Source organism: Leiobunum rupestre, chromosome 10 (genome assembly GCF_980474605.1).
Source record: "Leiobunum rupestre chromosome 10, qqLeiRupe1.1.hap1, whole genome shotgun sequence".
In the NCBI taxonomy this organism is placed as follows: Eukaryota; Metazoa; Arthropoda; class Arachnida; order Opiliones; family Sclerosomatidae; genus Leiobunum; species Leiobunum rupestre.
The window spans coordinates 18,761,240-18,777,206 of NC_143393.1; the positions used below are offsets into that span (position 1 = coordinate 18,761,240).

At 32.6% G+C, this 15,967-nt stretch overlaps 2 protein-coding genes across 4 annotated transcripts in view; one reads left to right on the forward strand and one right to left on the reverse strand.

Annotated features, from left to right (window-relative positions):
* The window catches only part of LOC149924945 (cardioacceleratory peptide receptor-like), a 244,890-nt gene that overhangs the window by 149,092 nt on the left and 79,831 nt on the right, over positions 1–15,967 (forward strand). For all 3 annotated transcript variants that reach the window (XM_090160278.1, XM_090160279.1, XM_090160280.1), the window contains exon 3: positions 3,690–3,793. In XM_090160278.1, coding sequence (XP_090016404.1) covers positions 3,690–3,793 — 104 coding nt within the window. The remainder of the gene's footprint in view (positions 1–3,689; positions 3,794–15,967) is intronic.
* On the reverse strand, positions 9,163–10,849 carry LOC149924946 (protein maelstrom homolog). The gene is made up of 2 exons (XM_090160326.1): positions 10,816–10,849; positions 9,163–10,746 (listed from the first exon to the last, which is right to left on the reverse strand). The coding sequence occupies exon 2, from the start codon at positions 10,726–10,728 to the stop codon at positions 9,577–9,579; it is 1,152 nt and encodes a 383-aa protein (XP_090016452.1). The 5' UTR covers positions 10,729–10,746; positions 10,816–10,849; the 3' UTR covers positions 9,163–9,576.

Below are 15,967 nucleotides of genomic sequence, written 5' to 3' on the forward strand. Positions count from 1 at the left end.
AACGAAGTCAGACTGTCTTATTCAGCTATACGACTAAATTGGTTAATATTATAGTGAATTATTGTCTTTCGTTTAAAACAAAAGTATGTTCAATCAACGAAACGAAAAAAAATTTCCTTTATTATATTGTCGTTATTGCAAATTTATTACAGGGAAACGAACATTTTGAGAGAGACATTAGAGGTTCGACTCTAATGATTTCGTTTATACTAGATGGCGCTATTTGAAACTTTTCCTCGATATGGTAATAAATACCGATATTCTACAAAAAATACTTATAACATTATTTAAAGCGATGTTTTATGTAAACATAAAAACTCGGAATATATATAAACGTAAAAAAATTATATTTTCGCGGTTTTCAAAATATTTACGTTTTAGACTGCTGGTGCCTTCTAGTAAGGCTTCGGGTATTTAAAAATAGTCCTCTAATGGCGTTACCCCCTATGGGAGGATTTTCTCTAGTATCAAATGTGTTTCAACAATTATTGAAAAATTGCATTGAAATGTAGTTGTAGGGAGATAAAATATCATTGTGGTAAATAACAAAAACTCAGAGGTGTTAACTTCTAACTTTAAAGATCACTGACCTGATTATTAGAATCGTTAATGAAATGATTAAATCGTGATTGAATTTATTAAATCGTGATTGAATTTATTAAATCGTGATTGAATTTATTAAATCGTGATTGAATTTATTAAATCGTGATTGAATTTATTAAATCGTGATTGAATTTATTAAATCGTGATTGAATTGATTAAATCGTTAGTGAAATGATTAAATCGTGATTGAATTTATTAAATCGTGATTGAATTTATTAAATCGTGATTGAATTTATTAAATCGTGATTGAATTTATTAAATCGTGATTGAATTTATTAAATCGTGATTGAATTTATTAAATCGTGATTGAATTTATTAAATCGTGATTGAATTTATTAAATCGTGATTGAATTTATTAAATCGTGATTGAATTTATTAAATCGTGATTGAATTTATTAAATCGTGATTGAATTTATTAAATCGTGATTGAATTTATTAAATCGTGATTGAATTTATTAAATCGTGATTGAATTTATTAAATCGTGATTGAATTTATTAAATCGTGATTGAATTTATTAAATCGTGATTGAATTTATTAAATCGTGATTGAATTTATTAAATCGTGATTGAATTTATTAAATCGTGATTGAATTTATTAAATCGTGATTGAATTTATTAAATCGTGATTGAATTTATTAAATCGTGATTGAATTTATTAAATCGTGATTGAATTTATTAAATCGTGATTGAATTTATTAAATCGTGATTGAATTTATTAAATCGTGATTGAATTTATTAAATCGTGATTGAATTTATTAAATCGTGATTGAATTTATTAAATCGTGATTGAATTTATTAAATCGTGATTGAATTTATTAAATCGTGATTGAATTTATTAAATCGTGATTGAATTTATTAAATCGTGATTGAATTTATTAAATCGTGATTGAATTTATTAAATCGTGATTGAATTTATTAAATCGTGATTGAATTTATTAAATCGTGATTGAATTTATTAAATCGTGATTGAATTTATTAAATCGTGATTGAATTTATTAAATCGTGATTGAATTTATTAAATCGTGATTGAATTTATTAAATCGTGATTGAATTTATTAAATCGTGATTGAATTTATTAAATCGTGATTGAATTTATTAAATCGTGATTGAATGTATTAAATCGTGATTGAATTTATTAAATCGTGATTGAATTTATTAAATCGTGATTGAATGTATTAAATCGTGATTGAATGTATTAAATCGTGATTGAATGTATTAAATCGTGATTGAATGTATTAAATCGTGATTGAATGTATTAAATCGTGATTGAATGTATTAAATCGTGATTGAATGTATTAAATCGTGATTGAATGTATTAAATCGTGATTGAATGTATTAAATCGTGATTGAATGTATTAAATCGTGATTGAATGTATTAAATCGTGATTGAATGTATTAAATCGTGATTGAATGTATTAAATCGTGATTGAATGTATTAAATCGTGATTGAATTTATTAAATCGTGATTGAATTTATTAAATCGTGATTGAATTTATTAAATCGTGATTGAATTTATTAAATCGTGATTGAATTTATTAAATCGTGATTGAATTTATTAAATCGTGATTGAATTTATTAAATCGTGATTGAATTTATTAAATCGTGATTGAATTTATTAAATCGTGATTGAATTTATTAAATCGTGATTGAATTTATTAAATCGTGATTGAATTTATTAAATCGTGATTGAATTTATTAAATCGTGATTGAATTTATTAAATCGTGATTGAATTTATTAAATCGTGATTGAATTTATTAAATCGTGATTGAATTTATTAAATCGTGATTGAATTTATTAAATCGTGATTGAATTTATTAAATCGTGATTGAATTTATTAAATCGTGATTGAATTTATTAAATCGTGATTGAATTTATTAAATCGTGATTGAATTTATTAAATCGTGATTGAATTTATTAAATCGTGATTGAATGTATTAAATCGTGATTGAATGTATTAAATCGTGATTGAATGTATTAAATCGTGATTGAATGTATTAAATCGTGATTGAATGTATTAAATCGTGATTGAATGTATTAAATCGTGATTGAATGTATTAAATCGTGATTGAATGTATTAAATCGTGATTGAATGTATTAAATCGTTAGTGAAATGATTAAATCGTGATTGAATTTATTAAATCGTTAGTGAAATGATTACATCGTGATTGAATTTATTAAATCGTGATTGAATGTATTAAATCGTGATTGAATGTATTAAATCGTGATTGAATGTATTAAATCGTGATTGAATGTATTAAATCGTGATTGAATGTATTAAATCGTGATTGAATGTATTAAATCGTGATTGAATGTATTAAATCGTGATTGAATGTATTAAATCGTGATTGAATGTATTAAATCGTGATTGAATTTATTAAATCGTTAGTGAAATGATTAAATCGTGATTGAATTTATTAAATCGTTAGTGAAATGATTAAATCGTTAGTGAATTTATTAAATCGTGATTGAATTTATTAAATCGTGATTGAATTTATTAAATCGTGATTGAATTTATTAAATCGTGATTGAATTTATTAAATCGTGATTGAATTTATTAAATCGTGATTGAATTTATTAAATCGTGATTGAATTTATTAAATCGTGATTGAATTTATTAAATCGTGATTGAATTTATTAAATCGTGATTGAATTTATTAAATCGTGATTGAATTTATTAAATCGCGATTGAATTTATTAAATCGCGATTGAATTTATTAAATCGCGATTGAATTTATTAAATCGCGATTGAATTTATTAAATCGCGATTGAATTTATTAAATCGCGATTGAATTTATTAAATCGCGATTGAATTTATTAAATCGCGATTGAATTTATTAAATCGCGATTTAATTTATTAAATCGCGATTTAATTTATTAAAAATTTATTAAATTTAGTTATTTATCAGTGATCTAATTATTTTCCCGTTATTTTAATTATCTAATCATAATTAATTTTTAAATGATAATTAGATTTATATACGAAATCCCTTGTTGGTATAATTTGAAAATATAGGCAATTAAGCGTAATGTAACCCTACTGACGGTACAGTAATGTTGTATGTGTTCTCTTTGGCATCTTGTGTAGATTTGGCAGTGGGAATCACGAACGTCTTGACGGACATTATCTGGAAAATAACCGTCGACTTCTACGGAGGAAATATCGTCTGCAAAATCATCAAATATCTTCAGGTAGGCGCACTTTTTCTTTCACCGTTTTCTCTGATGACCGGTTCCCCTTAGGACAAATCTCTCAGTTACAGTGGCGAATTTCGGTGTTCGTAGGCACTTAGCTCCATCTATATCTCTCTTTCGTAGACCCTAGGCACTGTGCCTAAAGCGCCTAATGGTAAATACGGCCCTGCTCAGATAGAAGAATTTTTAACGATTCAGCTACTGGACCCGAATCTAGATGGCGCGCTTAGTTAGCTCGCAGCAACGCCGCTCGTAGCGCCATGGTGTTCGACATTTTAAATATTTCCACCCAAATATTAAACAGGCGCGCAATATAGTAAACTCTTCTGGGATATAAATTATAAGAACATAACAGAACACCCTGAAAGTAACCTATTAATTAAATTAATTAATTAATAGCTGAATTAATGGCATTAAAATTAGGTGGATGACTTGGGCCTAAGGCGGTGTATTTCAAATTTTTACGTTTATTATTGGAATTATTTACAATTTAAACACCGTATATTCACGCGCAAAATAATGACAGAATGTCATTTGAAGAAAAGGGTGGGTTTTTAATGTTTTTAACTTTTTATCGATATGAAATATAATATAATATAATAATAATAATAATAATAATAATAATAATAAACTAGGCTAAAGCCCAAGGCACCACCTTAGGCCTAAGTCATCAAGCGACTTTTGAAGCCGTTAATTCAGGTGGCCGGGTTACAATGCGCAGGAGGGTGGTGGCAAGCCCTGCATGCCACGCGAGCTAACAGCTCCCTACACTAACTATTACCGTTAACCTCTACAAGTTTTTAATGCGGGTTAAAATCTTTTACCCTTGACCTCTTTAATGCGGGTTAAAATCATTTACCCTTGACCTCTTTAATGCGGGTTAAAATCATTTACCCTTGACCTCTTTAATGCAGGTTAAAATCTTTTACCCTTGACCTCTTTGATGCAGGTTAAAATCTTTTACCCTTGACCTCTTTAATGCAGGTTAAAATCTTTTGCCCTTGACCTCTTTAATGTGGGTTAAAAAAATTGATCTTTAATCTTTGCTCTTAAGCTAGGTTATTTTTTAGTTCAATTATTTATTTCGAATTCCCTGGATGTATTTCAGTAGAAAATACTAAAATCCCAATATATTAAGTTCTCGAGAAATATAATAATTTATATATTACCGTTACCCTCTACAAGTTTTTTTCGAAAGGGAAACCGAAGAACTCGGCGAAAAAATCCATTTAACTATACGCGGAAGGAGTAGTTCCTAGTTTTCACCTGGTCATTCCATGTGAAATCAGGCAATTTAAGAAATTTGCCCCACGGCACCATAACCGATTTTGATGAAAGTTTACATCATTCCCTCAAACTCTTTGTACACGTTTTGATCCACAATAAAACTAAATGTATGTTCAATGTATTAGCCTTTACAGCGTTTTACATAATTATGTGACGCCCACCGAAGTCGCTTTTTTTTCTAATTTTCATTCTAGTTTGTTGTCATGTTTACTTATGAAGGAATCTTATATAATCTTTGAATTTTGGATATTATATCCAATGAAGCAATAGCTTTCAGGCAATGTATTATTTTGTAGGACTTTCAATTGCGTAGGTACCTTGGCGCGGCTTTGAAAGCTACCGTGTTTTTGTTATTTTTAATATTTTGTCATGTTTGGTGTTCTTTATCTAATGAACTTCAGGTCGCAGTGAAAAATGACTATCATTTTCGAATTCTACGAGGCAAACACTACCAGAAACGTGTATTTGAATTTCTGATCCGATAGAAATTCGAAAAATATCGATTCTTTTTATGTGCCTATTTATTCGTTTAGGTGAAAATTTAGGAGTTTTTCGGAACCGTTTCGATGAATGGTTTGGATCAATTTATGGTCTCTACCACCCAGTTAAACAGTAGAAAACGTTTTTTTCTTTAAAATCATTCTATAGATATCGGGTGTCAAACTCACTTGATTTGGAAACTGAATACTCCTTACCATCTCTAAGGCCTTTTTAAAAATTTATTAACTCAGAAATTATATCGAATTAAGAATTAAAATTTTGAATATACCACTACAAATGTCTAAAGTTTAACTGTGTAAACTTTCATCAAAATCGGTTATGGTGCCGTGGGGACCGCTGCCTGATTTGACGTGGAATGAGCCCCGGGGGCAGTGTCACAAGCTGGGATCGAGCTCGGCTTCTCATAGATACATACATTCTCGCTGAAACGGTCTATTGTTTAAAGGGAATATAACCTCTAGTATTTCTGTCGCCCTCCGATGGTTCCAATATTGTCCGCTGCCTCCCATGGCTTTTCACAACTGCGGCGCTGATAATCGCTGATTGTGAAGGGAATAAAGGAAATTGATGGGGTCTTCCATAAAGAACGCGTTGGAGGTTCTATTCCCTTTAAAGGGAATATAACCTGCAAAGCAATCTTTACGGAAGACCCCTTCAATTTTTCAAATGTCCCTGTACAGTGGCGCCAAACATTTTTAAAGCCAAAGGCATGAGCGGCCCGAGCTGCAAGCGTTGGTGTTCCACACCAAATACCTGAGGTTATATTCCCTTTAAGGGTCTTCTGAGATGCGCGATAAAGAGGCGTGTTTCTAAATCGCTGCGTTGGGAAAAAACACGAATGGACGGTTGCTTAGAATCGTAAGAAAAAGAGCTAACAAGAAAGTAGAGAAGAAGTAGGATGTCCGTCGAATGTGTGTCATTAGGCGAACAAGATCAGGGCATTCTCGTATAATTTGGATGTTGCTCTTCGTTCCCCCATTTCATCCCCTTCGTATTCGCTCCAATCAGATCCCACGTCATTCGCTCGCTTTCGTAGTGCTGACCAACAAAGGCCAAGTTTCGAGGGAAACCAGCTCTTTTCCGAAGCAAAAAAGCGCCCAATTGGGCGACGTAATTGTTAAATTTGGGCAGCAAATCAGTCTTCCGGGCGTAAGTAACGTAATAGCGAAAACGTATTTAGGTTACCGAGAACAAACGATAGTAATTCGAATTGCAATGGTAACGCCATCTGTGAACTACTTGGTTTTTTAAAATTTTATTCACGTAATAATTAAGAAACTACCAATTATTTTGATAATTAGATTTAAAAATAATTGAGTAATAATAATAATTAATTAATAAATTAAATAAATAAGTAAATAAATAAATGAAATCGGTCAATTCAACGTATATTAAAATTGCACGAAATACAATTTTCAAGAGTCTTGTTAATTCAAAATTATTTGTATAAAATTTTCAAGAGTCTTGTTAATTCAAAATTATTTGTATAAAATTTTCAAGAGTCTTGTTAATTCAAAATTATTTGTATAAAATTTTCAAGAGTCTTGTTAATTCAAAATTATTTGTATAAAATTTTCAAGAGTCTTGTTAATTCAAAATTATTTGTATAAAATTTTCAAGAGTCTTGTTAATTCAAAATTATTTGTATAAAATTTTCAAGAGTCTTGTTAATTCAAAATTATTTGTATAAAATTTTCAAGCGTCTTGTTAATTCAAAATTATTTGTATAAAATTTTCAAGCGTCTTGTTAATTCAAAATTATTTGTATAAAATTTTCAAGCGTCTTGTTAATTCAAAATTATTTGTATAAAATTTTCAAGAGTCTTGTTAATTCAAAATTATTTGTATAAAATTTATACTGGAATTAATCAACTGGAATACTGATAATTTGTAGTACACAGCTTTCTTGCATTATTGGATTTACAAAGCTCGTACATTTAAAAATTTTGTTCGAAAGTGGCACCAAGGGGCAACAAACACATCACCCCACACAAGGAGAACGCAGCCCGTCAAAAAACGTCGATTTTCTTGCGTACAATTTTCATTGGTTAGACGCAATTTTATAAGGAATTACACATATGGTTATTCTGGCGGTTAAATGGGCCGTCCCTTCCAAATGAACACTCGTCGGACGCCATGATCAAACGGAGGAAATCTTCGTTGGCATCCGCCATGGTACTGAACCGTTACCGAAATCCAACCTCAGGCGCTGATCACCATCGTGAAGTGCTTGGTAGAGAGTGGCATCTAGGAGCAACAAACACATCACCCCACACAAGGAGAACGCAGCCTGTCAAAAAACGTCGATTTCCTTGCGTAAAATTTTCATTGGTTAGACACTTTAGCGCCTGCTGCCGTCGGAAGGGGAAAATTCGGAAATTGTCTTCCCCCTGTCCATAAAACGTTCAGCGTAAAGGCACGTCCAATGAAATTTGTACACAACACTGGGTTAGCGTGTTTAAAGGCTAGCTGCGTTCTCATTGTGTTTGTTGCTCCTAGGTGGCACTAGATGTTATATGAGTCGTACAAAAAATTCTTTCATTGTCAAAAGACCGTGAAATTTAAAGAAAATTGGTGAAAATAAAGGAATTTATAGGAAGGCATTTAAAATTTAGGAAAATATTGCAAGTCTGGTCACTCAGAAAATATTGAGTACGGGATTATAGAGGTGGAAATTCGCTTTGTTCTCGGTCTTTAAGCGCCCAAAAGTTGCCGGCCTCACAGACTACGAATACCAAATAGTTCGGCAAATTTGACAAAATCAAATAGTAAAAATTTATAAATAGAATGTTCGGATTTTTCAAATTCATTATTTGGTATTCTAGAATATTAATAACAAAAACTCGATTCGTCGGTGCTAAAAGTAAACCCGAAATTTAGCCAAATAATTTGGTCAAATCGAAAAGTGGCAAATACCTTGCACAACCTTCCTCAAAATATCACAAGTTTCTGCGATAACGTCCTAGACACCATCGTGAATGGCCCTAAAGCCAACTCCCTAATTGCAAGTCTGGCTCAGTGGTGCTATATCAAAGAGAAATTTTCATGGATTTAAAGCAAGCTAATAGAGTGGTATCGCTCTGTAGCTTTGGGCTATGGCCGCCATTTTGAGGGCAGTTTGTTATCTATAAGAAAAAACATGGGTGACGTTGACATATGTCACGCCGATATTACTCTATAGTTGAAATAATTTGAAAATAAATACAATGATAAAAGCAACAGCTGCTAAGGATTTTCGTCGAACTTGTTAGTATTTTAGGGTTCAATAACAACTAAATTAAAAACTGAAATATAAATAAATAAATGTATTTAGTACAATATCGAGAATGTAGATGGTGCTATTTTTTATACAACAATGAATACCACTTTTACCAGGGTTAGTTACTTAAATGTTTAAATATTATGTTTTTAGGGTTCTGGATAAACAAGGGTAATTTTTCTCCGAAAAGGGAAATTTTAATGCCCCATGATAATTATCATGTACACAATCTGGCATCACTGACATAAGTATTAACTATTTCAAGTAACAAATACATTTATTTAATATAATAAGACTTATGGTAGTTAACAAGTTTTATTTACGTGCGTACTACTTGACGCTATTAACTTTCACAAATAGTATTCATATGAAATCTCACTTCGAATATTTTAAACCGGGATGCAATTTGGGGAGCAACTTCATTATTATAATTAAAGTTAACTTTAAAAATGGGGCACTACTGAAAACAGGTGGTGGTTTAATATCTATATAATAACACCAAAGAAATAACAAAATAAATCTAAAATATTTAAACACAGAAATCCAAAATCTTACAACTATCTTCCCATAGAATTTTTAAGAAAAAACCATAACAAAATCTAGAATCCCAAGTCCAAACCACTGACATAATCTACATAAAAATTTTCTATGCCACTACTACATCCAATGCCTCGTACAGCTCAGATATCATCTTAGCCAACATCCAGCTTGGATCTTTGTTGATCATCTTCATTTAGTGCGGCAGCCTGCTCTTCGTGACCATATACATCATCTTGTCTTTGAGATCAAGGTTGTTTCCAATTTTACACGCTGCTTCTATAGATTGTGCTACTGCACACACATTAGGGGCATTGGGATTTGATTCCGTCTTTTCAGCCGCTCTATCACTTTGACTTTCCGGCAAATGGGCATTTGTTAATTTTAGTCGATAAAGCTTGCCAAAAGCATTTGAGATAATGAAGCACATTTTCCTGGCATAGCCCAATGCGCAGTAGCGATTGTCAAGACCTTCGTGAAATGTACAACGAGTGTTAGTGGCATAATCAAACATATCAGTCAATAAAAGGTCATCCACGGCTGTGCAAGTAGGTAGTGGTGAGCCAATCAGATTGTACAACTGAATTACAAGTTGGGCAATGTCAGCGAAGAAAATGTTGTTTTGTCTGAACATTTCTCTTTTATCTTGATCCGCTACATTGGCTATCAGCCAGCTAAAACATCCCTTCGTCTGCTCCATATGACTTTCGTGAGTAAAAATAATAGTTTCTCGCGCTCTTACATTGGTAAAAGATAAAATATTGGTCAATATTTTGGCATAGTCATTCTCTGCGATCTCCCCATCCAAATCAGTCATTAATAATGGAAGCATGTGAAATTCTGTGCTGTGGCTTTTGGCTTCGGCAGAATATCCCATTGGAATTTTCCCCGGGTCGATAAAGACATGATATGACGATTGAAGTCCTTTCCTCAATGAATACTGCACAACTGCAAGCTCATTGGGAAAAAAATCACCTTCTATAGTAACGACTGAGACATTAAAGTTAATTACATAGATGGGTGTATCCAATATCTCGCTGGAATTATCGAAGACTAAGTTCTCTACTTTCTGAATCATCAATTTAATATAAATTTGCACCTCATCATCCTCTTGTTCAAGAATCCTGTCAGATGTGAGCATCCCGATATTTCGCTCTTTTCTTTCCTTTTTAAATTCCTGTTCCATTTTTTGGTATCGAATCTTTTCTCCTTTAGACAATGCTTTATACTTTGGTACAGCTATTTTTGAAATTTCATTCAAAGGCAAGGTTTTACCTCCATCACGATATTCAGCTTGAAAATCTTTCATGAAAAAGTACAAAGAATTTTTTTGGAGTTTCTTCGGCATTTCTTACAGTTACTACAACTAGACAAGAAATAATAATTTTTAAAATTTATAACGACCATTTATTTAAAAATTAAATTATACGCATACTTCGATGAATCTTTTACTTTGATGTTAGATAAAAATTGACCAACGAAAATGATAACCACATAATTATAGACAAGTCACTCAACCACTGCTCAATTAGCGTTCCTATTTCCTAAAAAAGATAATTACTTAAGTCGCTCGATCTAATCATGGAGTGAAATGTTTTGGCGCTCATTAGTCTTTTTTGTACAAGCTCAGAAATAGCGAAGCTATTATATAGTCTTTGGAAATATCAGGGGGCTATTATATAGTTTTTGGAAATATCATAGCCCCCTGAATCAGACTTGGAAATAGTGATATTTTTTACGGGGACCGTGCGGGCTCCCGACCCCCCTTAAGTTTATTTTTATTGAGAGCCACTGGCCCAAGCGGGGGGGATTTGGGGAAAAAATTTAAAATTAGGTAGGGAAAATTGGAAAATAAAAATTGGTTACGTTACTTACATAACATTTATTAACTTTAAAACAAGCAAGTATATTATAATATCACACATAGTCATTTGTAACGCTAGATCCCGCTCTCGTATAGGGTACAAATCATGTTCCAGAAATTTCCGTCAAATGTTTAATAAATATTTTTTAATTAAATTGAGAGCCCCGGTGGCCCGCAACCCCCGTTCTAATGATTTATTTTAAGAGCCCACTTATTTTTATTAAGAGCTATTGGCCCTAAGACTCCCGCTAATTCCAAGTCTGCCCTGAATGAGAGATTGAAGGCTTGGAAACAGTGTTGGAAATAAGGTTTTTAAAAGTACTGGTCAATGCGACCACTATACCCCCTACTTAAAAATTAAACTAGGTGGTCATGACCATAGAAATATAAATGAGACTAGAACCACTGCTCTATCCGGTAATCTCAAGGAAAACGGGCAAGCTAGAAGGCTGCCATGAGAGTGGAATCGCTACTAATCCACGCAGGAGTGCGCCATCTTTTAAAAAAGATTGAAACTTTAAATTTTTTAAAATAGATGGCGTGCTCCCACAAAGAATGCTGGCGATTCCACTCTTATGGCAGCCTTCTAACTCGTACATCTCACCACAATGTAATCGTGCTTCTAGTCTCATTTCTATTTCTATGGTCATGACCACCCTTTTCCGCCCTACGGCCCCTACCTCTCCCCCCCCTTTTATTTTACCTTTGAAAGTGAATTGTTAATAACGATTAGGAACTATAATGAGTTTTATTAATCACAAACCAAAGAGCTTTGATATTTACAGCGGCGTAGGAACCGGGGGGCAGGGGGCATTGCCCCCCAATGGAATGTTGCCTGGGGGGGCAACCCATGCAAATGCCCCCCCCCCTGGAAATTGCTTTTATTCATACCATAGTCCATCGGGCGGGGACGTCGTACCCATAGAAATCGGATAACAAACTAGAACGCTTAATCGAATGGCTGACAAGGTACCGATTAGATTCTTGGCTAAAACGACAGTAACGCCATCTGCGCTGCCTAAAGAGGCGCGCTCGCGCGTAACTTGGTTAAAAGTTTTCCCCCACCCCATTGAAATTAATGTTAAGTTAGCGATAATTAAACTTTAATTAACCTACCAAATGATATAAGAAATATTCCACTGACAATTTTTCCCGTTTATATGAACTTAAATGTAATATAAAATCGAGGGGCAGATCACTTTTTTACCAGGTGTCCTAATAATCATGATTAAAAATTTAATCATGATTTAATCATTTTTAATCTTTGTACTGCCAAAGCTACAGATTGAATTTTAATCATGATTTAATCATAGGAGGGTGTCCTAATAATCATTGGAGTGAGCTGCCCCTCGTATAAAATCGTCTTGAAAAATCGTTTATCGCTTTATAACATTCAAAAATAATATTTTTCCCGCAACATGTAGATAACCGAGCATCTGCTCGTCTAGGTAAAGTTTGTGTTGTCAACGCGCGTATTAGAAAGAAAAATGAGATTTTAGAAAGTAGGTTGTAATTCGGAACGATATTAATACTTTTCACGAATTTTGTCATAGGTGAATTATAAATATGACTTGAAATAAGTTTCAAGGTTTATTTAAAAGCTAGTTTCATAACTTTTCATCCATTGGTTCGTTCAGAATGTATCTTTAAAGTAGACGAAAATTTTAAGGTGCGGAATCTTACCCAGTCTTAAGCCTCGGTTTAATCTACTGCGTATTTTGAAACGGAAAAAACTGATTACTATCGTTAAATCTTGGTTAAATGATGGCGAACGCTCCTTGTAATAAGAACCAAATAACGAAATACGTTCTAGGCTTATTTAACGCCAAAAATTCCATGTATTTCGTTATTTGTTTCGTATTCAAAATATCATATTATTAATCCAATATTTAACAATAGTAATCGGGTTTTTCCGTTTCAAAATACGCGCGTTGACAACGCAAACTTATTATATTATTAATGTTAATAATTTTAATATTATTTTTGAATGTTATAAAGCAATAAATGGTTTTTCAAGACGATTTTATATTACATTTAAGTTAATATAAACGGGAAAATTTGTATGTTGAATATTTCTTATATCATTTGGTAGGTTGATTCGCTCACGTTCTATATGTCGAACAGTTTCATCGGTGTCGTGTTTTCTTTTCAAAGCATTGATACTGGTCTTTTGGATTTATTCCTTATGGCAGTCAATATGAACTTAAATTGAAGTGACCCATTATTCCGACTTTCCTATCATTTTGTCTCACACAACCTTCACAATAGCTTCATTTTCAAGCGATTTATTGCAAAAATAACAAGAGTTAGCTGGGTGGTAAATTTTAAACGCGGTTACATGAAGAGCGGCGGTCGTGTTTTAAGTCAACGAATGTGTAAAATTGTAAGACGCGTTTCGGGTACAACGTTAAAACCGCGATTACGACACAACGATTGCTCGTATGTAAAATGTTCATAGAACATTTTTTGTAGGAAATAGCCGGACCCTAATGTTCATACTGGGTTTATAGCCGTACATACAATACTAACGTAGATATTCGCGATAAACCATTACTGTGCACCGGTTTTCCCCATAACCATTGCTCGTAAAACAACTATTTCTAACAGTAACCTGTGAAAAGATATGTTTTTGTTTGAGTAATTACTCCTTAAATATTTAATTACGGAATTTTAAACCATTCTTCATTTTTTATTTAAAAAAATATCTTTCTATGATTTGAAAGAAACGCGTTTTCTTAGCGATTGGAAATTATGGTAAAAAGAAAACTATTTCTAACACTAACCTGTGAAAACTGAAAAGATATGTTTTCTTTTGAGTATGTACTCTTTCACGATTTGATTACTTTAATTAAACATAAGTTACTTTAAAGATGTAAAAAAACCGCGTTAGCGTCGAGCTAAAGTCGGCCATTTAATTTTAGGCGAAATAGAGTGTTAGTTCACCAGTTTGGCACCGATGGCATAATTTTCGTTGCAGCCAAACGAAAAGCATGGGCCAAAGGCAGGGTTTTTTAAAAGTTCTAATCGGAACCCGCGACAAAATTTCAAAAATCGTTCTAGTTTGTTATCCGATTTCTATGGTCGTACCTTGGTCAAAATCCAAAAATATACATACATGTAGTATTTTAGTAGCCTACTAAGTCTACTTACTTTTCGTAAAATTATTTAGACAATGTGGGAGTTTTAAGTCTTTTTTCTAAAGTAGTATTCGATTAGTTTCGTGATATACTTTTTCATATGTGTCGGGTACCCGGTTTTACTATAATATCAACACTATCATGTAAAAGAACGGTTTTATGTATAAGTTTTGCTATTTGTGCGATGTTTCCCGGCAAAATTATCGCACAAATAGCAATACAGGTTGCCAACCCCTTTAAATCGGCCAGTTTTAATTAACTGGAGTCGTGAATAGGGTACACCCATAGAAATCTCATAGGTAACTAGAATGCTGCCGCCTACGGCCGAGCTTGACGCCAGTTCGCCTTGAACCTTCAGCCAATGAGAGGCCGTAGAGTGGTTCCGCCAAGGAGGATAATAGTCCTCCTTGGATCCGCTACTATAGAGGGAGATAGGTGACGTCATTCTCTCTGGTGACATTAAATTCTTGGCAGAACCACTCTTTGAGCTCTGATTGGCTGAGATCTGGCTATCGTCTGCCACGGCGTTTACCAAAATTGCGTGTTTTGCACGACCTTTATCTTGCAACCTACGATTTCTTCAGTTGGTTTCGCGCCACGGCTTTGCCCAGGTAGTTAAATAGTAAATATGTTTTGAATTATTTGACAGTGTTTGTAGGCCTATTAATTTTATTTGGAATAAAAGTTTACGCAATCAGGTAAGATGTTAAAGAATAATCTAAGATCGTTTAAAAATTTATCACTGAGGCTTCTAACTTTCTATGATTCCTTTATTTAATAGACTTAATTTTTAAAATGTTGATATCTAAATGATCACTCAATTAGGTCTGATGTTGAAAATTTATATCTCACAAAGTTATCACTACTGAGCCTTCTAATTTTTTATGAATACACGTTATTTTTGTTAAACTATGCTTAACAAAAAATATATCTGATTATCTTTAGATCAGATGTTTAAAATTTATTAAACATAAAACAGTTATGACTGAGATTTCTAGCTTTCTACGACTACATGTTTAGTTATACGAAACTTAATAAAATATATATTACACAAAAGTGAACTTAAATATTTAAACAATAAGTGAAAGATTTTGTAAATTTAAAGTTAAAATCTTAGGTAGGCCTACTGTTAATAGGTTAGAGACTAGAGTACGGGAAAATTCATCATTCATAATTGTTGAGATAACGTAGGACTCGAGTTCGCGTTGAGAGAGAAGTTTAGACTAAGGCAAACAAGGGAGTATGTATTGTTTTTGAATTTTAAATATTTTACGTTTTTAGTAAGTGCCTGTAAGCGAGTCTGTAAGGGATTTGATTTTGCTTTACAGGATGGAAAGAGGTTTGGGCTAGCGGGAGAGGGATCGAATATAAATGAGGGATAATCGGGCGGAAGAAAAAATTACTTACCAAGTGTCAGAAAAATTGAACTCTACAACCGGGAAATTTTAATTTAGCGAAAATATTATCAAATTTTCCACGGTTTTAACGCATTTGACCATAATTATCCACATCTGATTTGAGTTAAGTTCGTACCGCTTTTTTCTAGTCCTGAATAAAACAAATTTGTTTTATCTAGAATCCAAATA